Source organism: Pinus tabuliformis, chromosome 7, assembly GCF_031772625.1.
Source record: "Pinus tabuliformis cultivar Carrire ecotype Pingquan chromosome 7, CPIR1, whole genome shotgun sequence".
NCBI classification, from domain to species: domain Eukaryota; kingdom Viridiplantae; phylum Streptophyta; class Pinopsida; order Pinales; family Pinaceae; genus Pinus; species Pinus tabuliformis.
Genome location: NC_142293.1, coordinates 329,166,865 through 329,193,598, shown reverse-complemented (window position 1 = coordinate 329,193,598; position 26,734 = coordinate 329,166,865). Strand labels below are relative to the sequence as shown.

The following is a 26,734-nucleotide window of genomic DNA, read 5'->3' as shown; positions in this document are numbered from 1 at the left end:
CATAGTCATCATCAGAATCAACATCAATATCCTCATCATCATGGTCACCACTGCTCTCCTTTGCATCCTCCTCCTCTGTATCCATAGTCGCCTTTGCATCTGCTGGTGTCGAGGATGACCCCTCTAAAATATCACCTTCATCAAATCTAACAAGCTCTAGCACTAGATCATTGAGATCCATGTTGGCCAATGTCAACTCAACACTGTTGTCCAGACTCCAGACTCATATCATCAGGAAAGACATCCCACATCTTTGTCTTTCCCCTCAACCACTCTTCCCTATGCCTGTAAATAAGACGAAGGTTGGTGTGCACATCCACCATTGTCTCTGCCCTGGACTGCTCAAGCCTGCTCTTTTCACACTATACAAATTCCCATATGTTCTCCAATTCCTCTCGCAACAAGAGGATGAAGTCACCTGAGAGAGGAGCCTCATGGCTAACTGTCGAAGAGGAGATCTTGTTGCCCCATGATTTGCCCACCAAGAATAGGGCTTCTTAGCCCCCTGTCTCTAATCACATCATATCCTGCAAATCGACCAGTGCCAGTGGAAAACTCGGCAAAGGCATCCTCCACCTCAAGGGATGCTCTATCCTGGAAAAACTACCTGAATGCATCTTTACTCCCCTGTGAGATTTCACCATCCATGTGAGGAGGGAATCTGCGGGAAGGTCCACCATTTAGCCACTCATGGCTATAGTATTTTGGGTTCAATGAGTGAGCCAAACAATGTAAAGGTGTGCAATTCTTGTCCCATCTGTTGACAAGAATATCCTGTATGGTACCACAGAAGGCCTCTAGTGATGTCTCATACTCAGGGCACTCACTGTATAGAATAATGCTCCTCACAGACTCAATCATGGAATCCCATCCCTCATAAACCTCTCCTAGGATGGGTTTGTCTGTATCTGCAAATCGAAGCAAAGAAATGATAGGGTCCATGATCTGAATAATTAGATTTACCCTCTCCCACCAAGCATCATATAGCTGTGTCCTTCACTCTATTAGAGGCTACTTGATCTGTCTTTCTCCAAAAAGACCAAAACTCAGAAATAACCATGGCCCCAAGAGCAGTTTTGACCTCTTTCAACCTCTTCAACATCATGAATGAAGAGGCAAACCGTGTATCAGCAATCTTCAACATTGATAGATTGTTGTACTCCTTGTAGATAGTGAGGGCACTTGTATGATTTTGCACAAAGTTATGGATATGTCGTGCATCCTCAATAATGTTACCAATCCAAAGCACATCAGAAGCAATGGATTTCAGTGCTAAGTTCAATGAATGGACAATGCAAGGTGTCCAAAACGCTTGTGGATATTTAGCTTCCACAATCATGCCAGTAGCCTCGCAAACAGGTGCATTATCTTTAATGATTTGCACACAAGAATCAATGCCTACATCTTCAATAACTTTAATAAATAACTCACCCATAAATTGTGCATCCTTGTATTCTCCAAGTGTATCCACTACTTTAAAGAAAACTGTACCATTCAAGGAAGACACCATGAAGTTGATGATTGGGTGTTGTGCTGGATTTGTCCATCCATTAGAAACAATGCTAACCCCAAATGTTGGCCATGATGCTTTAATAGGCTCAAGCATTTTTTGCACCTCCTTTTTTGCCTTCATCAACAATGTGGTTCTAAGATTCTCTGAACCAGGAGGCCATACAATGATGGAGACCCATGAGTTAGAGCTCAACACATCTCAATAAATAGAGGTGAGCGTGCAACATTAAATGATATGAAGTTTTGATAGAAAAAGAAGGCAATGGTGAGATCAAGCTCTTCCCTTTTCTCTTTTTGAAAAATCTTGCCCATTGGACCAAGTGAAATTTCTCTTCTTTTTGTTGCTTGTGTTGCAATAGAACTCTCAAATGGAAATTTGGTGGTGCCTTTCCTCAAAAATGGAAGGGGATTTTCATTCTTGGTTTTTCTTGATTTTGCAGCGACATTTTCCATACCAACAGTGAACTCCTTTTCCATTTCTTTCTTCTTTTGTAAAGGAACAGCTTTACAAGCTGCAATTCCACAACCTGGTAAAGCCAACAAATGGCCTTTCACATGGTAATATGTGCTTTTGAAAGAAATGTGGCAAAAGTTTCATCTCCATTGTACATTGCGTCCTCCCTTCCCCTTGGTGCTTGTCCCATCCTCTCTTGTGAGATATTTCCACAAGGGATACTTCTTAATGTTGTCTTTAGGTCCTCCTCTTCCCTCAACATTACTTGCAGCAGACTCTGATGATATTGGGGGAGGAGGGGCGTCTCCAATGGAGACATTCTTCCCCTTCCTTTGCCCCCTAACTGCGGCCCTTGATTGAGCCATGAATTCTGTAAAAAAAAATAAACAAAACATGCACAAAGTTGTAAAAAAAATTCATATACAAACTGCTATAATAGAAATGCAAAAAAATAGAGATGAAATGCACTTACCTGGTGCTTGAATCTCCTTGCCGAACGCTCCACACCCTTAGCTCCTTGCTCCAAACCCTTAGCTCCTTGCCCAAAGCTCAGTGTATGCAAAACTGAAAGAGAGAAATGGTAAATGACTGATAGAAGAGCGCATTTTTATGCCTGCGGGTTTCCCTTTTTTGGGATTCGAATCCCAAAATCGTGACACGTGTCCTAACGTGACACGTGCGGGATTCGATCGTGTCATGTTAGGAACTTAGGACACGATGTGTCCCATTTTGGGATTCGAATCTCCACTGAATCGTGTCTGATTCGTGGGATTCAGACACGTAGCCCATGTCCAACGAATTTGGTTTCATAGGTCTTCACTATGGGATCAAAATTTGAAGATATGCATAAAATTAATGGAAGACCTATCCATCCATTGATTCATGATAAATAATCATCAATATAAATTGTGGCACTGAAAATTCACTCTGCACTATAAAACATTACCTGGTGTGAAAAAATGGTTTTTGAAATGCCTGATATTAGAGTGGATCATGACGAAATTTGCCAAGTGGTGTTCAAGATGATGCATTTCTTCTACCAATGACATATGACTAATAGATAGTGGTAACTTATAAAGGTCGGATCAAGAGGGAGCTAACATTAAAAAATAAGTATTTGCAAGTCCTACGTTGTTTCTTTGTGTCACTGCTCTTGTTTATATTTATCTTTATAGACCATTGAGTATTCTTCCTACATGAGTATTTGAATGATTCTTTCACTAACTTTTTGATGAGGATGCGATCAAGAAAAACAAATCTTGAAGATCATCAGGGTGCATAATAGTGCAAGAAGAGTAAACTCCAAGAGGACACTGGTGCAAGGATAATGAAAGAGCCACTCTCACATCTAGAAAAGAAAGAAAGACCTGCCTCATCACCAAGTATACTTTCATTATGTTTATTTACTTTGTTATTGCTCTTGTTCTGGGATCAACAGGTACATTTAATGAATGTGAGAACCAAGTCCTCTATATTGAGATTGAGGAAGATGTCGAGCCATCCCATGATTTAAGTGGCACATGAAATGGGCAAGAGCTCAAGACTTCTATAAGGAAGCTAGAATCAAGAAAAGGACCACCGTACCATATAACCCAGAACAAAATGGGCACTTAAAGATCTTTGACTGCCCTATCTACTTTCATTTGCCAAAGGAAAAGAGTACCAAGCTGGAAGCTTTAGGTGAGAAAGGTATGATTGTTGGTTATTGTGAAAATTCTAGACTTACAGAATATATTTACCTGGAGAAAGAAATATGGAGTTTAGTAGAGATATAACATTTGATGAAGAATGCAGATCTTTGAAAAGCTAAGTTGCAGGAAACGTTTGAGAAGGGTCCGTTTCTGGCCGGAAATGAAATAGAAATGAGGAAACTCGTACCGTACGGCCTAGAAACTCGTTTCCGGCCATACTGGCCCGTTTCTCGAGGAGGAAATGTGGCCAGTACGGCTGGAAACGTGTTTCCACGCCGTACGGTGGAGTTTCCTCTTCTAACTTGACTTTTTCTTGTATTTTTTTTAATTTTTTCGCTTCTAATTTTTTATTGGGCAACTAAAATATCTTTTGGATGCATCTAGATGCCTCTCAAGTTATAAAAAAGAGAATTTTTTGAGTGGGGTAGCCTAATGTTCAAGTCTATGTGTTGATATGCAGTTCATAGTAATGTCAAATTCTTAAAGTAAAAGTGATATTCTCCTTTATTTTTCATTTTCATCCTTTTACTTAAATTTTTAACATTATCATGAAATGACTCAGGATGTTTGAGAGTGGTTTTGCCCTCATTGGATATCATATGGAGAAAGTAGAATTTTGGATCTAACTGAAAATCCAACAGACTTATTTGTTTTTCAGGATTCCAAGATTGGGGGGATTGCAATGTTTCCATTGGGTTTTGTCATGTACTAGGGTATGGAACTTGTATTTAATCAAGAGAACCAAGCCCTCTATGCAGGGGAGACTCCCAATAATCAAGAGCACGTAGGGTACTAGGGTATGGAACTTGTATTTAATCAAGAGCGCTAAGGTCGTTCGACTATGTAGAAGGAGACTCCCAATCAAGCACGAGACAAGAAAGTAGAAATTTCACATGGCTGATTTTGGATATTGCTATTTTCATTATGTGATCATTCATGAGTAAATGTGATGTAAATTTAGAGACTTATAGTTTATGCATTGACAATTGACAATTTAATCATAATGTAATAAATTAGAATGTATCATATATGCTTTATGATTACACATATTTCTTAAATGTCCTATATATATATATATATATATATATATATGTATATATATATATATATATATATATATGTTGCATTTCCCCATTTCCAAAATTTGAGGGGGTCACATTTCGTACACGTGCCCGTTTCGGAAACTCGTACCCGTTTCCCCGTTTCATGCAACTTAGTTGGAAAGCCAGAGACACTCCTCCTCCTGCTAATGTTGAAAGACAGGATGATGCCGTGGATGCATAAGAAAATCTCGAGCTTGACCCTGATCTTGCTGATGAACCCATGAACTCCTTGGATCCGTCTCCATGTGCTAGAAAAAGATGATTATGGCTTAGTGACACTTTGCAAGATGTTGCCCTATTGGTGACAAGCCCACCAAACTAGCTCAAAAGTGTAAACATAACCCTCACAAAGGGCCAAATAATAATATGTACATGTTGTGTGGCCCTCCAAAGGCCTGATAATGTCCTAAAGTGCCATATTGAGGAATAAATTCCCCAGAATATGATGGACAAGGGGGTGGCCCCTTGTTATCCAAGTAGTAGACATGTGGTGCTCCCGGTGGGTTTGATGCACATAAATGACCCCATGGGTATCCATATGAATCAGAGATCCCTGTAGATTCTCTGCAAGGGTCTGAGTGGTGGAATGAATGCTGCCATGACATCCTACAAGTCCTGGGACACCTACCAAAAGTGTGGGGCTCGTGTGGGGGCCTGTTGGGCACAACGTACCGAGCATATCACCATCATCCCAAAAGTGGATCACTAGTAGTCTCTGAGCATTGATGAAGATCCGTGGAGTGTTGTCTACTACTATGGAGGCCAATGGCTCTCTATGCACACCCTGTGTGCCAATGTAGACCTCTGGGGGTTAGGATCTCGTATAGGGAGACCAAATTCAAATGGAAACCACTTGTAATCCTACCTAAGATCCAATGTGTCCCCTAGGCTTCCAGTACAACCAATCATTATAATAATTGGGTAAAAGAGTTTATAAACCATGGATAACAAAGTGGGCACTTCATAATGGCATGCCCTTCTGTAGTGGGCTTTGGCATGTGCTAGTGTCTCCAAGCTCCAAAGGGGGTTAACCAAGTACCTCATTAGGTGGTTTCAGCCCTTAAAGGGGATAGTATGTCCAAGGTACATCCCTCTAATGAGGATGGCACGTGATAAATAGGTGGAATGGAGTGGGGAATGAGGGGCAACCATGGGCCACATATTGGGGCATAGGGGTAGCTAGATAAGGGGAGACCCACGCCTGGGTATGTAATGTGTAGGAGGGAGCAATCATGGTACATGAGGTGCCCTGGCCTTGATTTTTCCAGCCTTCTTTATATGCCTGTGCCTTTTATGAATTTTCTTTAATTAACTGCCTGGGGCTCAAAGGACAAGAGCATGATGTGTATGATATAGCGTTGATTACCCCCTTTTAGGTAGGGCGGTTCATTGCCCTCTGGGGGTTGGGACAATCATGGCCTGAACGATAAAGGAGGCTCATCTAGGGCCTATGGAACCAGGGTGATGACCATGGATTGTGGTAGAGCTCATGTATTGGCTTTTTCCCACGTGCTAATTATTTTTGTCCCAACCATATTTTGCATTTTGTGGTACAATTTCCTGTTAAATGTGGCCAATTATGCTTTTTTCTTTTAGCTACTTGAACATCGGAGGCATCATTCCAGGCGTGACCCAAGGTGGGGTTAAGGGGATAGGGAGGCTAGCCCTATGTGGACCTAGGTGGGAGAAATGATGAATGGGGGTATAGTGAGAGTAATATGTGCGGATAAAGGAGCGGGACGATGTTGAAGTTTCTAAGTTTTCTTAGTTAGAAACCCTCCATGCACTTTATCTTATTTATTCCTACCTACTTGTTATTTTCCTTAACAAGTTATTTACAATGTTAATACTGAAAATAAACACTAGTGCACGTTCAACATATTACAGATCAGCAATTAAAAGAAACAGAAACAAACACACCATATGACACCATTATTTTTGGACTAATGTCCTCGGAAAAACCTAATGTGGGAAAACCGATGCAGCTATCTGAAGGTTTTCTTATTAAGCAATATCAGAGTACAATCTGGGTGCCAAAACTGGCCTACCCAACATTGATAGTGATACCTCTCAGTTTCTGACAAATCTATTGGTTGAAACCCCAGATAATCCTTCTGGTAGCTACTCAGCACCAATCTACCCCAGAAACCCCAGCGTCTGCCCAATCTGGATTGCGTCAACCTATCTTGGCTTGCGTCAGCCCCAGAAGGCCCTGCGTCAACTCTCTGACCGTCTGCAGAGCACTTAGCTGCCTCTACATGGCCCTGCGTGAGCACTGGCTGCTCCTGCGTCACTCTCTTTCGCTGCTCTACTGCTTTCTCGACACTGTCTCTGCCTCTTTCTCTCTTTGTACTCAATGCCTCTCAACTGCTCTCTGGTCACTGATTCTATCTCTCTTAGCAAACCCCTCTCTAGAGAATAGAATGACTGATCACTCTAATGTATTCTCCAAGTGACCCTCAAGCTTCCTCTTATACTTTTTCTGTTGACATATCAACGGCTAAGATTAGATCTGGCTTGATCCATGTTTTTTGGACCATCCTAACACAGATTCATATTAATACACATTAATATTCTATTTTCCCCAAGTTTAGACTTAGGGACTCCATTAAAAATATTAATTATTTTAATATCTCCTAATCTATTTAGAATTTGCTCAAACCCTTTCTGGGTATTGGAGATCTCATGTGCCCCAACCTCTCCACCAAATTTCGTGGCTAGAGCACATCCGATGCCACCCTAAATCAACACTCCCTCATAGTGAGGATTGTGCTCTAGCAATACTCCTCATTGAGTATTACTATGATCATTTGGCATCGATACCTATGCTGATGCTAAGCTTTCCTGCACAACATCCTCTGCACTACTTCATCCTGTACTGCTACCCATGGTTTTGCCACTGCCACTACTTCATCTGTACAATAGCTCCCTCTTTATCTGTGCCGTTGTTGGTCCTTTCTCCCAGCACTGCATCTGCACTGCACCTCCTCTCATCATGCTGCATCGTGTTGCCCATTACTGCACTGCAACTCAGTTACTGAGAAGTAAGTAACTGATCTCCCAATATGACCTCCTTGTTGGGCTAGAGACACCCACTGATGCTGAAGCTCCCTCTGCCACTGATAAATGCTCCCTCTCTGACCTCTGCACTGTTGCAACAACTCCCTGCATCTCGCATCGTTGCACACCTCTTTGTGCCATCCTGCACTAGTGCACTGTTGAAACCTGCTAGCCTCGCGCTGTCTCGAGAATCCTACACTGTAGCTCTCTCTGCTGCTCCATCCACATCCGTCTCTACCCGACTCATCCAGTCCTGTTACTCCTCTTCGGGGCTCCCGTAGCAAGGTCTAATCCAAGAGGCTAGGTACCTCGAGGACCCTGCCCCTCATTGCCTGTAGTCCGCCTGACTATAGCTCAATGTCTCCCAACTTCCTCTCAAGTGGTGCGTGTGCACTCATAGCACAATCATCATCTGTCGAAACTTCCTTCTTTGCCCTTGCTGGCGCTGCCTTAGTCTCGGAAGACTCTCCTTTACTACTCTTCCTTAGACACTAGGTCGCATAATGACTCAGCTCCCCACAATGGAAGCACTTGATCTTGGAGAGATCTTTCTTCTTCCACTTCTCCTGCTTTCCCTCAGATGCTAGGGCCACATCTTCCTCCTCCTGCTTGACTTTGATCCCCTTGCTGCTGCTACTTGTCTTCGACTGTCATCTGATCTCTTCCTGGCGAAACGCTGCCCACATCTCGTCCCAAGGTGGAAGTGTCCCTCTGCCCAGTATACTCTGGACAAATACTCCCCAGTCTTCTGAGACAGCATTCAGGGTTGTCCTCACCATTAGCTCCTGATTGGTGTCGCCCCTATAGCAGTCAACTGGTCTTGGATCTCATTCAGTCCTTCAAGGAAGGTGTCAATTGATTGTCCCTTCTTCATCTGATACGACCTCATCTAATTCTCAAGCAGCATTCTTCTCTGCACAAAAGTATGTTGGTATAGCTTCTTGAGAGCCTCCCACATCTCAAATGTCGTTTCCTTCTCGGCTATGTGTGGTACTACATGATCCTTGACCCCGTCAAGTATAATGCTCTTGGCCCTCACCATCACCTCCTCATACCTGTCATTATCACTGCGGTCGACTAGGACAGTTATTACCTTCAAGGCGAAGTTCTTGACACGATTCCTGTCAAGTACGGATAATATTCTGGCCTTCCAGACTGCGAAGTTCGATGCTTTGTCCAGTCTATCCTGGTCTCTTACTCTGTGTAGTGCCATGATGCTCCTCTACTTCCCTCCTGGAATTTCTCTGTTCAACTCCTCTAAGTCTCTACTTCCCATCTAGAAGTTCTCTTCTAGACTCCCTCTGAGTCCTGATTTCCCTCCTGGAAATCCTTCTGCCGCTTGTTGAGATTCCCCCTACTCTGATCGTCTTGTGCAACCGCACCACTGATCCGGGTTCCTCGACGAGAAACCCTCGGTAGCAACTCCTCTGGCCCTGCTCTGTCAGGTACTATTTTGACTACACTACATCACCAGCTCCACTCTGCAATATTCCTGCAGCCTTCTAAACCTCAGCAACTGTCTGTTTGTGGACTGCGTCAGCCCCTCTGCCTCACGCTAGCCCTGCGTCACCCCGAATGGATCTGCGTCAGCAACGCTGGCTTCTCTAAGGCTTTGCGCAACTCCCGACCGCCTCTATGTGAGCCCTAGCCAACTCTACGTCACTCTCCTTGGCTTCTGTGCTGCTAGAAACAGCTTTTGTCACCCCGGGACAGCGGTTTTTTGCTGCTATTGCTCCGCTTGACTGATATCCTTTAGTCCTGTGATCTGCAATCACGCTGTGATACCATGTTGAAGTTTCTAAGTTAGTTAGAAACCCTCCATGCACTTTGTCTTATTTATTCCTACCTACTTGTTATTTTCCTTGAAGAGTTATTTACAATGTAAATACTGAAAATAAACACTAGTGCATGCTCAACATATCACAGATCAGCAACTAAAAGAAACAGAAACAAACACACCATATGACACCATTATTTTTGGACTAATGTCCACGGAAAAACCCAATGTGAGAAAACTGTGCAGCTATATGAGGGTTTTCTTATTAAGCAATATCAGAGTACAATCTAGGTGCCGGAACTGGCCTACCCAACAAAGAATTTCCTTGGCAGTAATACCTCTTAGTTTCTGACAAATCTACTAGCTAAAACCCCGGATAATCCTTATGGCAGCTACTCAGCACCAATTTGCCCCAGCGTCTACCCAATCTGGACTACGTCAGCCTCTCCTAGCCCAGCGCTGGCCCTACGTCAGCGTATCTTGGCCTGCGTCAGCTCTCTGACCCTTTGTGTCAGCTATGTTGGCCTCTCTGGTGCTCTGCGCAGCACTTAGCTACCTCTGCGCAGCCCTGCGTGAGCACTGGTTGCTCCTGCGTTACTCTCTGGCTGCTCTGCTGTTCTCCCGACATTATCTCTGCCTCTCTGTCTCTCTGTACTCAATGCCCCTCAGTTGCTCTCCAATCACTGATTTTATCTCTCTTAGCAAACCCCGCTCTAGAGAATAGAATGACTGATCACTCTGGTGTATTCTCCAAGTGACCCTCAAGCTTCCTCTTATACTTTTCTTGTTGACATATCAACGTCCGAGATTAAGTCCCTAATCAACGGCTAAGATTAGATCTGGCTTGATCCATGTCTTTTGGACCATCCTAACACATATTCATATTAATACACATTAATATTTTATTTTCCCTAAGTTTACTCCATTAAAAATATTAATTATTTTAATATCTCCTTATTTGTTTAGAATCTGCCCAAACCCTTTCTGGGTATTAGAGATCTCATGTGCCCCAACCTTTCCACCAAATTTCGTGGCTAGAGCACATCCAATGCTACCCTAAATCAACAGACCACGCACCCAAAGTCGGGGTTTCCCAAATAGTACGACCCAATGTTTTAAAGCTCCGGCTCCAACTCAGAAACAACTGAGGATTGACTCTGACTCCGACTGGGTATCGACTCGGCCAGTTTGATTTCAATGACTTGATTGTTGTAAAAAATACATTAAATATTTTCTTTTTATAAAAATCATAATTTTAAAGATTTTCATTCATGCTTCCAAACACAAAGCTTTAGAATATAGAGAGAAGATAACATATGATCAAAGTAGGCTCATGAATATATCCATTATATCAAAATGGCACCCAGTACACTGTCCAATACAAAGTTCATACTTAGCCACCAATGCTAGGATTCTTTTCTGCCTAAGCGTAAGGACAATCACTAGACTACAACAACAATAATACCAATTCTTTGCTCCTAAGGAAGTCTCAAAACCCTTGATTTAATTATGGTCAAGCTCCAAAACAATCAGAGGTAAATATGTATTTATTAGTCCATTAATAGAACATTTGTCTTTTTAAAAACATTGTATGGCTCAATGCATTGTTTCAATTTTCTAATTCATGCCACTAGGATAACCATACTTTAGCCTTGTAATTTTCAAAACTTTTTTACAGTGATAGATTAGTTTGGGGCTATAAATATGCAATAAACAACAACCCAACCATTGATATGTAGGAGGTGGAACAACTTTTGACAAATGTGCTTCAGGATTTTTGTGAAAGAGTCGAGCCGACTGAGTCATTACCGAGTCGACCGAGTCAATGACTGGCTTGGTAACGACCCGGCCAGTTGTTCCGTTTTAGTCACCAAACCGATCTGGCCAGGCATTGGCTCGGTTTGACTCGATTGTTTTTTAAAACAATGGTACGACCCTAGAACCAAATGGTCAATAAAGGAGATCACATGGGACTAAGATCCAAGGGTAACATCCAAAGGAGATCAAGGGGACAAAAGCACAAACTAAGCCTACTCTTTTTGCCAAATCCCTCATCAATTCATACCTAGAAGTATCCATGATAAGTAAACCTAATACTCAATTACCAAATGACAAGACATACCTTTAGATTCGGGAGGTCCACCTTCAAACATATGATCAATAGAGGTGGGTGAGGAACCACATGGCCGGCTCAGGTGGCAAAGAAATGGCACAACGAACTAGTAGGAGGCTGCAAGGGGCTGCTAGCTAGCTATTGGCTGATGCTCATCATGGAAAAAAAATTATGTTGGGGATATCACCCACGGAATAGCGGATAATAGGGCCCCAGTTACGTACCCAGCCCATGATGAAACCACCTTCCAATTACGCATAAGATCCAATGTATCTCCTCACCATCAAGTACAATAATTCGTTAGTTCGTTTAAGTGAACCAAGCTTGTTAATCGAAGGTAAAAATGAGACTTCGTAATGGGTTTCTCTTCCAAATTTGTGGCTTTGAATGTGTAATAATGTTACCTCCCTAGGTAGGAGTGGCTAACAAACAACCTTATTGGGTGTTCCTAGCCCCTAAAGGGAAAGACATGTCCAAGGTACATCCTTCAAGCTATAGGGGTCATGTGGGTAACATGTTATTAAAATCAGATTAGTCATCAAACTAGTAAACCCCCCAGACCAGCAACTGGTCAGAACTGGACCGGAACCAGTAAAAAATGGTCAACCAAAAACACAAAATATTCAAATTTTAAAGAAAAACTCATATATTCATGTGCATCCATTTGAATCCAAACCATTTATACACAAATAAGCAAAAGTTCTCATTTATAGAGAATGTAAGGATGCACATAACAAAAATAACATTGAGTTCAATCCATCTTTGAACCGAAAATACATCAAAAAATAAGACCTAGATGGCCTCTAGCATTCAAAAACAATCATGCTACAACAAATACCTATATATCATCAAAATATTTGCCTATATTGGGATCTTCATCATTAATATAACCCTCTAAGCATTAAAATAAGATAAAAAAATGCTTAGCATGTCAATTCAAGATTTTGTTTGAGCGATGGGTACATTTTAGTAGGATCATGATAGAGGGATTCAACAATCAATGCCACTAACAGCAAAGTACAGAGGGATTGGTGCTCTTGGTTAAATGCTAGTTTGATACCTTCATACATGATAAAATCCAATAGAAACATTGCAATCCACCTAATCTAAAATTCTACTTTCTCCATATGAAATCTAATGAGGTTGGAACCACTCTTAAACATCCTGAGTCATTTCATGGTAAGATTAAAAAATTAAGTAAAAGTATGAAAATGAAAGATAAAGGAGAATGCCACTTTTACTTTAAAAATTTATGTCTCTACCATACCAAACCGGCCAAAAATAGTTCAAGTCATCAGTTCAAACTGGTTTTTTCCTCAAAACAGTCGAATCGTCTAGTTCAGAGCGTTTCGGTTCGAGCTGGTCTTGATAACATTGGTGGGTAATGATGAGGTGAATTGGGACACAGGGATCACAAGGCCAAATGCCAAGGGTTCAAGGGTGGTAATGATGAAGGATGGCCACATATTTGGGTGTATAGATGTAGGAGGGAGCAATCGTGGTACACAAGTTACCTCGACCATTGTTTTTCCACCCTTATTCATTTGCCTTTTTCCTCTTTTTTTTATCTTTATTATTATTGCTCGAGGCTCTAGGAGATGAGAGTATGTTGTGTATGATATAAGCAATTATTACCCCCTTAAGGTGGCGCAGTCATTGCCCACCAGGGGTTGGGACGTGCATGGGTTTCTTAATGATGTGGGGGCATTCATGGAGCCCTGGGAACCAAGGTGATGACCATAATGAAGGGGTAGAGCTCATGTTTGGCCTTTGTTCGCATGCTAATATAATGTCCCAACCATCTTTTGCATTTTGTGATTCTATTTTTTTTGTATATGACCATGATATGCTTTTAATCTTTTTTTTAGCTGCATCAACCTCTGGGGCAACATTCTAGGTCCAACCCCGACTTGTGGACAAGGGGAGGTGGGTACCAAAGCCTTGTGGACCCAGAGAGGGAAGATGATGAAATAGGGCATGTAATGTGGGAAGGGGAGTGAAAAATCTAAAACGGTAAAATGAGACCGTGCTGCCAAAATCAGGGTTTCTCAAGTAGTGCCCATCTTGAAGCTATAAGCCAATAGGGGAGGTCCCACAGGATTAGGGTTGAGGATTATCCCTCGATTTAAGGTAAAGGAACAAGACTACAGTCAAAATTCTTCCTTCTTCTAGGTCATCCAATAATCCATACCCAAAGTGCCCAAGGAAAAATAAGCATAGGCACCCAATTGCACAATGAAAGACATACCTTTAGGATTGGATGGCCCACCTTCAAACATATGCTCTCAACAAATGGGCGAGGGGGCATATGACACTGGCTCAGGTAGCAGAGATCAACTAACACATTATATTAGCTACACTAGTGGCAAATCTAGGAGAAAATTTTATCCTATGGGCTTACCCACTGGTGGTGGTAACAGTGTCAATATTCACACTCCAAAGGTCTATTGTTTTCTTTAGACAGCTAATATCTTGATAGATTAACTTCCTGTGTTGAAGTATTCTTTTGAAGACCCTAGCAATCACTTGTCTAATAAGCAACAAATGAATGGGATCATCAAAGAAGTTATTTATAGATAGTATATCTAGGTCAGTTGGATCACCCCCAAGGGATTTGAGACCTAAGATGACCTTCTATGCAAATCACTTCCTAAAGCTCAAAGACAACTTCATGGTGAAGCCACATTATATAATTCAACATTGAATACATGGGCTTAGTATCTCATCAGGTTGTTGATGTGAGTAGCATTAGAAGCTCTTCTATGATTGCTTGTTGTCTTAGAATGTGGAAGAGACATTATTTGCATCTTCTAGTGATTTATGTCTTCTTTCCTAAGTTTAACTTAAGAAAAAGTACAAAGATTAAAGTCAATTAATTATTGTGTACTATTGGGTTATTTTCTAAGGATAAATAATTTAATTATTTAAGTGACTTAGAAATAATCTCAACTGTTGATCTTCAGGATGTTTCTAGAAGGAAGTTTCAAGATGCTTCTAAAGAGGAGATTGGGGTTTGGGATTTGGACTAAATGGAGGTGAAGACACAACGAAGAGAACAAGTGTGTTAGCAAGTCATCATGAGCAAGAGCAATTTTCTTTGCAGTGTGAGTGGCTCAATGACCAGTGCACAAAGGAGGAGAAATGCAAGTGGGTTTGAGTGAATCCAGGAGGGTTGAGTTGGAGGAGATTATAGGATTGAATTGTCGGAAGTAGATCGAGTTTGTCTGAAGGAGGTCTAGTCATTGGAGTGTTGAAGTTTTTCTAGTGTGCATTAGTGGCAGGGAAAATATCGAGTTGCTGGAGGGCAAAGATTTGATTGTTGGAGGTCGATTTCTTCAGAGTGATTGCATCTGGAGGCAAATTTCCTTGAAGCCGATTTACCTAGTCTGAATTCATTCTAAGGGAGCCAAATTGTAGGTTCCAGATTGTATTTCTCCTGGTGTCTCTATCGGTTGAAAAACCCAATTTTTCCAGATAATGAAATGACCGAGAATTGTTTGTGGGTTAATTAATTTTTGCAATGTGTGATTGATCTCTCTGGTTTATTTCCGCTGCATATTTTTAATTCTAGAAGTTAAAGATACTAGTGTTTTTATTTTCCAGTGATTTAGTTTTTATTTGGGTAAATAATTAATAAACTAGGGATAAATTAAATTGTCATGTGAAAATAAATTTGGCTGGTATTAGAAATTTAACATAGGTCAGTTCAAAGTGGGCTTGCATCAACTTCTATAGGAAGTTGAGCACCAGGTCTATCGGAGGATTCATTATGCTATATTTGCAATATACAAGACAAAGACAAAGACTAAGGAACATTTTATATTTAGATGCTCCCTTTACTATGAGACACATGAACAATTCCATTTTTTGTTTAGAGTCATGTAGCTCCCTACCCACCTTTCTTTGATATCCAAACCAACAATGCCAAGCATTGTATTTGGAAGAGGCCCTCAAGCTCAAAGTTCACATCCTCCAACTACTTAGCCAACCTAACAATACTTAACAAGTTGCATCTTTCTTTGTGGTTCTCCCAATGGATAGGGGCACCAAGAGGCGAGGATAACGTAGCACATCCAACACATAGATCTATAAGACATGACAAAGCAATGCAACTCTCAATTGTGAGATGCGTGAGGGATTGTCATATAAAGCTTCAAAATAGTTCACACTTGATTAATAGATAGCCCTTGCCCACTAGGTCTCAACAAGAAGTAATCTCTTCTAGACAAAGAGCTATCACTCAGGCCTAATCCAACTCGGATGGTAGGAGAGCTTAGGCCTCGGATGGTATAGAGTTTCTTTCCTTTGGCCTCGGATGGTAGGAGAGCTTGACATTTTACTTTGGAAAAGGACCCCTCTTTGGTCTAATGAAAGACACCTAGGGCATTAAGGCTTTCCTACCCTTCTCTCTAGAGCATTGTATTTTCCTTTTACCATTGTCTGTTATGTAAAAATTAGTTAGATGAGGTTATTTTAAATATTAGTTAAATTAGATGAAAGGGCACGATCATAAGATCATGCCCTTTCCCCAAAGGGTGTTCCTGGCGGTATATAAGCCAGGCTCCTGCAATTGTATTCTCATCATCTGTCTATTCATTTATTAATAAAGTATTTTTATATATATTTCTGTTATCCGGAAGTTTTACACTTCATCTGGTATCGAAGCAGGTTCGTTATCCCCCACTTCTGCTGTGCTCATTGTTCATCTCTGTTGCTCACACCAATTCCTCTTCCGTCATATCACTCTCCACCCATACCTGTTCACTCCAACGCTGTCCGTATTCTGCCGCTGTCCATCCTGTACGCTTTCTGTTGCACGCTTGCCTGCATTCCGTCGGTCCTGCTCCTGTCCGTTGACTTGACTCAGCTCTGTGGTATATCCATTACCCGCATCTACATCCCTGTCAACCTGTGGCTACGTGGAATAATTTCTGCGGTGGTTCCATGTGGTGACCTGCGGCTGTGTGGGAAAACCTCAGCGGTGAGCTCGAATTGTTATCCGCTGCAAGGTTCTGTTAAAGGGTAATTTGCCACGATTGCTGTCAATTAACGCGGTTGTTGACTCTCCAACGTGCCTGACGTTTCAATTAAACAGCGTTCCGTTTCAATTAAACAACGTCTATTAAACAACGTAAAACGTAAATCCCGTATATATAGTTATAACATATAAATAGCTGTAACTAAATAGCGTTTCGTTATATATAGTTATAATATATAACTTACTATATTATATAGTTATATATTATACTATATATATATATATTATAAGTTTGAAAATTTTGTTATATAACATTATTTAAAAAAAAAAAAGGGAGGAAAAATATTTTAGCTGGCAAATAAATACATGCCTCCGCAAACCCGCTCAATGTCGACAATGACAATGGCGGATTTCCAAAAAAGGTTGTTGGATGCAGAGCAAAAGATAAATAACAACCACGACGAGGTCAGTAAAAGATTAAATGAAGTCGAGAGCAAGCTTGGGGAGCAAGCGGACAAAATCAAAAATCTTGAAGATACGACAAATCGAATAGAGATAAAGATGGAAAGTCAACATGTCCAAACAGGAGTAAACTTTAGAGAAGTCTTAACAATGCTGAAAAGTCTGTGTAAAAAGTCGAATTGTACACCCGAAGAGCTATTAAAAGATGGTGAAGAAAATCAAGAACATCTCTCATCATATTCAACAAAGTCAACAAATTCTCATGAAAAGGTTGAATCCCCAAGAAAATCAGCGGCACCCCACCAAGAAGCAAGTAACACTGCCTTTACAAATAAGCAACTTTGGGATACCCTTAATAATCAACACCCTTTTTTTGCTCAACCATTAGCCACATACCAGAAGAGGGTAAAGGTTGAGATGCCTAAATTCGATGGGAACGAAAAAAACAATGTTGCATGGATAAATAAAGCAGAAGAATACTTTGAGATATATGACATCACTGACGATGACGAAAAACTCAGACATGCATCCATGAAAATGGAGGGAGAAGCATATAACTGGTATATGTGGTGGAAAAAGACAACACACGTCATTAGCTGGAGGAGATTTAAAGATGCATTTTTCAAAAGATTCCAAGGTGTAAAGGAAGAAGAGTTCTTTTCAAAACTCATCAAATTACGACAAAAAGGAAGTGTGGATGAATACACTCAAGAATGGGAGACCTTAGTAACTCGAGTGCCTGGGTTATCGGAATCTCGTTTAATTCAGTCATACATCTCGGGACTTAAAACCCATTTACAAGTAGAACTTGAGATGCATGACATTTCATCAATAGAAGTAGCAAGACGAAAAGCAAAAACAGCCGAAAAGAAATTCGAACAAATATTTTGGTCAAAAGCCGAAAAAACATATGCAAGACGAAGAACACCTCAGTATGCAGACGCAAAAAATACAAGATATGTTCCACCACATCGTCGTGAAGATGAAAAATCTAATTTGGAAGCGCAAAGGATAAAGGAGGGTAAATGCAAGCGCTGTGGTGAAAAGTGGGATCCCAAACATAGGTGTGTTAAAGGAAAGGAACCAAAGAACCTATATAATTGTGAAGCAACCAATGATTCAAACAGTGAAGAGTCTGATATTGAAGAAACAGAAGATGCCCCAGAATTCTCACCAGAACTAGATGACGAAAGTATGCCGCAAGTGTCATTATCAGCTATGACAGGTATATCACAACCTCAGACTCTAAAATTAAAAGGACACATAAAGAAGAACAACGTGGTGGTTCTCATTGACTCTGGTAGCACACACAATTTTTTGGATGCAACCATGGCCAAGAGACTCAATATTTTTTCATTCCCTTTACCAAACATGAAGGTAATGGTAGCGGACGGTAAGAGGATTGAAAAGGTGGGGAAATGCCATAAGGTTAAATTGCAAATTCAAGACTTCAGTTTAGAGTCTTCATTTTTCACAGTACCATTAGGAGGAGTAGATGTAGTTTTAGGTGTCCAATGGTTGCGAACTTTAGGTACTTATGCCGCTAACCACCAAGTACAATTTATAAAATTCAAATGGGGAGGTCAAAAGTACAAATTACATGGGTTCCAAGCACCAGAAAATCAAATTGTATCATCATCTCAGATGATGAAGATGATTCGAAAGGGAGCACCTGCTTATGTAGTACAATGTCATCAGTTAGAAATGTTATCTGCAAATATGACTAGTGAAGAGTCACCAGAGATACAAGATTTAATTAAGAAACATGAAGAAGTATTTCAAGATCTACCTCTAAAGATGCCGCCTAATAGGGAAATTGAGCATACAATAGAAGTCAAGGCAGGATCAGACCCGGTTAACATCAAGCCATACCGATATCCACATCACCAAAAAACAGAAATCGAGAGATTAATCCAAGACCTCTTAAGGTGTGGAATCATCTCGAAAAGTAAAAGTCCTTACGCTGCTCCAGTGGTGTTGGTAAGGAAGAAAGATGGGTCATTCAGGCTATGTATTGACTATAGGGGATTAAACAAAATAACAATTAAAAACAAGTTTCCAATCCCCTTTATCGACGAAATGTTGGATGAGCTACATGGCGCAAGGTATTTCTCAAAATTGGACCTAAGATCAGGTTACTATCAAATTAGAATAAGATTAGAAGACATACCAAAAACCGCATTTCGAACACATGAAGGTCATTATGAATTTAAAGTAATGCCGTTTGGATTAACCAATGCACCAGCAACGTTTCAAGCAACTATGAATGAATTATTTCGCCCACATCTCAGGAAGTTTGTATTAGTATTCTTTGACGATATTCTAATTTACAGTAAAACCTGGAAGGAGCACTTGCAACATTTGGATAAAGTTCTTACACTACTTAAAGAACACCAATTTTACGCAAAAAAATCCAAATGCACCTTCGGAAAGGAAGAAGTAGAATACCTTGGACACATTATATCCCATGAAGGTGTAAAGGTGGACCCTAACAAAATCCAAGCTATAAAAGAATGGACCAAACCTGTTAATATATCCAAGCTAAGAGGGTTCTTAGGTTTGACAGGATATTATCGAAGGTTTATTAAAAACTATGCACATATAACTGCACCTCTAACAAATCTTTTAAAGAAGAATTCGTTTCTATGGGATGAGGAAGCAGGAAGGTGTTTTGAAAAATTAAAAGAAATTATGTCTAATGCTCCCGTATTAGCAACACCAGATTTTTCTAAACCATTTATCATTGAGTGTGATGCTTCTGGATTCGGTATAGGTGCAGTACTAATGCAACAAGGACATCCAATAGCTTTTGAAAGTAGGAAGCTCAATAAAAGAGAACGCCTCAAATCCACATATAACAAAGAAATGCTCGCTATCATGCACGCACTAGCTAAGTGGAGGCAATATCTTTTGGGAAGTAAGTTTTCTATTCGAACAGACCATAACAGTCTCCAACATCTCCTTCAACAAAAAACACTTTCCGAAGAACAACAAAAATGGATTGAAAAAATTGCTGCTTTTGACTTGGAAATATTACATAAAAGAGGTAAAGACAATGTAGTAGCAGATGCCTTATCCAGGAAAGATGAAGAACCAACACTACTTGCAATGTCGGTTGTTGTTCCTGAGTGGCTTAACGAAATTCGAAGTGAGTATGCCAAGGATCCAGAAGTAACAACAATAATCAATAACCTTCCCAATAACTCAAAATTTGAGTGGAAGAATGATATCCTATGGTATAAGGGAAGAATATATTTAAGTACAAATTCCAAGTTTAAGTTTAAGATACTCAAGGAATTACATGACTCACCGTTAGCTGGACACGTAGGATTCTTTAAGACTTACTACAATGCACGTCAATCCTTCTTTTGGAAGGGAATGAATCGTGATATTCAGAAATATGTAGCAGAATGTGATACATGTCAAAGGAATAAAAGCAAAAATATTACGACACCAGGATTACTTCACCCCTTAAACATTCCAAATCAGAAATGGGAGGAAATCTCGATGGACTTTATTAAAGGATTACCAGTATCCGAAGGCAAGGACAAGATTTTCGTAGTAGTCGACAGACTCACCAAATATGCTCACTTTATGGCAATAAAGAAGTCATACTCAGCAAAAGAAATCGCTGAAATATTTTGCAAAAATATATATAAGTTGCACGGTTTTCCAAAAGTCATTGTAAGTGATAGAGATGCCAAGTTCAAAGGTAATTTCTGGAAGGAATTGTTCAACCATGTAGGAACTTACTTAAATATGAGTTCCGCTTATCACCCGCAAACAGATGGACAAACAGAAGTTGTCAATAAATGTTTGGAGGCCTACCTACGTTGCTACGCTACAGAAAAACAAAATAAATGGGCTCAATGGTTACACCTGGCTGAATGGTGGTATAACTCCACCTATCATACATCAGCGAAAATGACGCCATTTCAAGCCCTATATGGGTATGAACCCCCGAAATGGAAAGATCTAGCTATTGTCCAAACAAATTTACCTGCTGTTAAAGATCAACTAGAAGAAACCCAAAAAATCGTCCAAATATTAAAAGAAAACCTGAATAATGCAAGGAATCGTATGAAGCAACAAGCAGACCGTAACAGAACCGAAAGAGAGTTTGAAGTTGGAGAATGGGTATTTGTTAAGCTCCAACCATACAAACAATTATCCTTAAAACAGAAGGGAAAAAACAAATTGGCACCAAAGTTTTATGGACCTTATCAGATTAACAAAAAGATTAGCCAAGTTGCGTATGGTTTAAGCCTTCCAGAGACAAGTCGTGTTCACAACGTCTTCCACGTATCTTGCCTTAAAAGGGCACTAGGTAACAATCAAACAGCACAAACGACACTTCCATCCCTTGATGATGAAGGAAGAGTCATTTTAGAACCAGAAGGTATTTTGTCTACTAGAGAAAGAAAGCTTCGATATCGTACTATCAAGGAATATCTGATCAAGTGGAAGGACTTGCCCGAAGAAGAAGCTTCTTGGGAGAATGAAGCATTTTGTCAACAACATCCGTCGTTACGTATGCTTTGAGGACAAAGCATTCTTTCGAGAGGAAGGCAATGTTATGTAAAAATTAGTTAGATTAGGTTATTATTAAATATTAGTTAAATTAGATGAAAGGGCACGATCATAAGATCATGCCCTTTCCCCAAAGGGTGTTCCTGGCGGTATATAAGCCAGGCTCCCGCAATTGTATTCTCATCATCTGTCTATTCATTTATTAATAAAGTATTTTTATATATATTTCTGTCATACATAGATCTTAGAGATCAACTTTGTTTCTTTCTTTAATAAGTGACATTTGCACTCCCACTTTGGCTTGCCACATATGTCATATATTGGACATTAATACACTTATCTTAGATCAGTTGGTTTTAAGAGAAGTAATTTTGATCCTAACTTGTATATTAAAAAAAAATTATCATTGTGGCTATATATGTGGATACATAGTCATGACAAGGTTCTGAGTTGATGAAAGAAGAAAGGGATAATCTTTGCAAATAATTTGACATGATTGACTTGGGATAACAACATTATTGTTTGGGATTTGAGGTTTACAGCAACAAAATAGGATTTCCATCCCAGAGGTAAAATATGCTGCAAAATTTAAAACAAGTTAAGAATGGAATATTTTCTTCCTTGTTGGATATAATGCTCTAATAGTATATATATTATAATGTAAAAGTCACCTTCATATAAGTGACTATTAAAATTACAATTAGATAATATTAATATAGTTCCATTGTAATGGTAGCACAACTACCTAGCCAATGACATAAAAAGAGATTGACCCCACTGTATCTGTTGATTTCATGGCAATAAAGATATACCTTTTACATGAATCCATTTTTTATCATGTCTGAATCTTTTTTGTGTGCTTAAAAGTTAACATGGTATCAGAGTGAAAAGATTCAAAATCTGCAATTTGTTCATGATCGTGATGATCAGACATGGATTTCATGAACCTTGCAAGTTTTCTCTTGTTTGAATGCTCATCTAATTGTCCAGACCATGTTTTCATGCTGGAGATGAGCTAAAGTTTTTTGAAATAGTCACTAAGAGTTATGTGATATGGGAACTTATTATTGGATAGTGTTTCTGGTTTCACAAGTAGTTCTTCCAGCAACCCATGATAACAGAAACTTTTCATTAGCTAACTCTAAATGGTTATTGTAAACCAATATGCTCTTTTGCATTTAATGACATAAATAGATGGACAAGAATTAAATATTACCAAGGGGAGATTTGAACTGTATCACAATATTATATGAAGCTAGAAATATTAAATGTGTTAAGTTTATGCCTTTGGTTTTGCATACTTTTGTATAATGTTTTCTTTATTTATTGTTGAGTCTTTTCCATTCTTGTGCCCATGTCCTCCTTCCTTTGCACCCAAATCTAAATGCCTTTTGCTACTTTGGATTTGATATGCAGATACAAGCGCAAGAATCTCAAAGAATTGCACAAAATGCTTCACAAATGCAATGAGCAGCTTAAAAAGTTCAGTCATGTCAACAAGAAAGCATTGGATCAATATGTCAATTTTACAGAGCAAAGAGAGGAACTACATAAAAGACAAGCAGAACTTGATGCTGGTGATGAGGTATGATAGTTTGTGCATGCTAGTGTGCCTTGTTTCCTTCTATGACGAGTATAAATTTAATAGAGATGAGATTTATTTTTTCATATGCTCATGGATATATAATATTATTTAAACAAGCCAGATGGTTATCTTTGCAGTAGATTGACTTGTGAATTATAACAGAAAATCAGAGAATTAATTTCAGTCTTGGACCAACGCAAGGATGAATCTATTGAGAGGACATTTAAAGGTGTGGCAAAGAACTTTAGGGAAGCATTTGCAGAGCTCGTGCAAGGTGGCCATGGTTCTCTCGTAATGATGAAGAAAAAGAAGGTACACGAGTTCTTTTCTTGTTTGCAAAAGGAGACTTTTGACAGAGTAACTTGATTGTTATCTCGGCACCTTTTTTTGGATTCCAATGATCTTAGAATGTATACATGCCATCAAAGTGGATACCAACAGGTTGTGGTGTCTGTATGTGAATCAAAATATTATGGTGTTTATAGCTTCACATGTCTGTGTTGAAATGATCCACTGAATGTGACTTGTGTTTTATGATGTATGCATTTGATAAAGTTTAGTGTGGGTAGGGTGTATTCTGGGTGTGTGCAAACTTTTTGACTGCATATACATGCTATGGATGATGATTCTAGGATTTACTACTTTTTGACAAATATGCTCAAGAAACTGTCCCATGCATCAAGCATGCATCCCAGTGTTACAGGACAGACTGGACTGGTCCAGAACTTGAGCCCCTGAACTGGTGGTACAGTCTGGTTACCATTGTGAACTGATCTGTGGGACCAGCAGTAGTTGTGTTTGGGACAAAATGGAAAAATAGAGGAAAGAGAAAAGAAACCTTAATCTCCCTGCCAAATGGTAAAACAAAGATATATAATGACCCGCTCCTTTTAGTCCCTCACATCTTTTTCATTGAGCATTTGTAGATTGCAGAGCTGTGGTGTCAAGACTTGATTTGGTTTGGATTTATATTGATGTATGTGAATATATATTTTTATCCAATTTTGCATATTTTATGTATTTTTTAGTAGGTTGGTTCACAAACCTGGTTTGCCAGCTTGTTCAAGTTCAGTCCTTCCATGACCCTTGGCTGGTTATGGTTCTGATAACTTCGACGTGTCCTTCTAACACTTTGATTTTATTGACATTGAGGGCATTTTAATAGTTTCAAACAAGGATTTTGAATATATATTTCTTTTTGCAGGCTGGTGAGGTTGATGATGATGATCATGATGATGATGGATATCGAGATTCAGAACCTGATGGAAGAGTAGAGAAGTACATAGGTGTTAAAGTGAAGGTAAAGTTACTCCCTACCTAAGAAGAACATGTGATTGGGTCATTGATATTTTTTGTTCTTTAACTTAGTGAGCATGTCTGTTTTCTTAAAAACTTGAACCTCTGAAGGTTTCATTTACGGGGCAAGGTGAGACACAATCAATGAAGCAACTCTCTGGCGGGCAGAAAACAGTTGTAGCATTGACATTGATCTTTGCAATCCAGCGCTGTGATCCTGCTCCATTTTATCTTTTTGATGAAATAGATGCAGCACTTGATCCCCAGTACAGAACTGCTGTTGGTAGTATCCTTGTGCATGCACTCACACACTTCATAGTGGTATATATTTTTGGTCCATTGCACTTGCCAGATTTGTAGTAAACAGTAGTGGTTCTTCATTACTTCATTTTGGTTCTTCTGAATTTCTCCTTGACGAGTTTTTGAAGATATGATTAAGCGCCAGGCAGACACTGCAACCACACAGTTTATAACAACAACATTCAGGCCAGAGCTCGTAAAAGTTGCAGATAAGATATATGGTGTAACACACAAAAACAGAGTCAGTCGTGTTGACGTCATAACAAAAGAAGATGCGCTCTACTTCATTGAGCAGGATCAGAGCCACCAACGCGAGTAACAATTTACCTCTTTTGTACAAAGGCCTGTATATTCTTTCAGACAGTATATGTATAATTGTTTGGAGGTATGATATTCTATGTACTAGTAGGTTAAGAAAACAAGGGCAAATAATCTTTTGTTGAAGATTCTTATCCCATGTACACTGCATGTTCATGTTTAAGTGAACGACAGATTCAATTAAAACTCTAGTGAGATTGACCAATATTTTCAGACAAGCAGGAAAGAGCATATGGGACACCATAATCCTAGCATCTTGTTCCTGTCAAAAAGGCATTGCCAGACAACCTTTAATGTAGAAACTACTGTGTTACATTTGAGTGAATATGCAGGTTTACAAATCAGATTTAACCTTTTAGTGTCATGCTCGAATAGGCATTTTTAGAAAAGAATCGTATTCTCTTGCAATTGGTACCAAAACATACGTGTTGCCTCTTCTTGCCTATGTTATGAAGGGAAACTCACATGCTTCTGTTTCGTCCAAGTAATTTATTATTTTATTGTGCATCTTACATGAGCATGAATGAAATGTAAGATGCATATTTCTCTTTAAAACAAAAGGCACTGATATTGATTGCATTCTCTAGTGCTTGTGGAATATGCATTGTTGATCTTTAATTATTTTGGGATGTTATTAGACAAGAATTATGGCTAGTGAGTCAATATAGCATGTTATTAGACTAGAATTAAGGTTTGCCCAACCAATCATAATGCTTTGTTGGGTCCTTCATTTTTGTGAGTAATTTTGATCAATTTTGACAAAAAAGAGCCGCGAAGATAAGAAGTGCAAGTGAAAAAGAAAATGGTCAAGCATGCTGGAAAGTGGCAAACACAAACAAGCTGAGGAAGAAGGATCGAAATGCTGAACTTGAAGGAATCAAGTGAAAAGTGGACCAGACAGTTAGACTTTGTCAAGTTGGCTAAGTCGGACCAAATCAGGCGAGCGTGGACAAGATCAAAGAAGGAAAATCTATATATAGCCACATAGATCAAGCTGCGGAGAGAGTTCTGACAAGGGTCATCATGCTGCTGGAATGAGAACCTGAGTTCTGAATATATTTTGTTATACTCTATGTAATATGATCCTGTAGTTACATTTTGATGAGATTTTTGAAAAGATCCTGCAAAGTCTTTGCAGATCTGTAATGTCATTGATTGTTTTCCTCTAAATATAATATAAAAGGGTCTATTGAGGGGAATTGTATAAGTATCTTATGGTTGCATGAGTTTGGGTTGTGTAACCCTTTTAAAATTTTAAAGTCTGTCGTTACTTTTGTTGTATCTTCATTTATTTTTTCATAAAAGTTCTTCTGAATACCTGCAAATGAATGAGTTTGATGTAACCCTTTTAAAAATTTTAAAGTTTGTCGTTACTTTTGTTGTTGTATCTTCATTTATTTTTTCATAAAAGTTTTTCTGAATACCTGCAAATGAATGAGTTTGATGTATAACTTAATCGATGGAATGAACCTTGTTACTGTCTAACCCCCAACACATCACTTAATAGTCTTGGCATTCCTCGGGTGAGACCTTCTTCCCTTGCAAAAGATCGAAA

The 26,734-nt window shown here is 39.5% G+C and overlaps 1 protein-coding gene across 1 annotated transcript in view; it reads left to right on the top strand.

Annotated features, from left to right (window-relative positions):
- The window catches only part of TTN7 (Structural maintenance of chromosomes (SMC) family protein), a 263,011-nt gene extending 237,474 nt beyond the window's left edge, over window positions 1-25,537 (top strand). Inside the window, exons 24-28 of the mRNA XM_089458168.1 lie at window positions 23,097-23,265; window positions 23,428-23,577; window positions 24,470-24,565; window positions 24,673-24,847; window positions 24,990-25,537. Of these exons, the coding sequence (XP_089314294.1) occupies window positions 23,097-23,265; window positions 23,428-23,577; window positions 24,470-24,565; window positions 24,673-24,847; window positions 24,990-25,180 (781 nt within the window). The 3' untranslated portion in view covers window positions 25,181-25,537. The remainder of the gene's footprint in view (window positions 1-23,096; window positions 23,266-23,427; window positions 23,578-24,469; window positions 24,566-24,672; window positions 24,848-24,989) is intronic.
- Window positions 25,538-26,734: the final 1,197 nt, after the last annotated feature.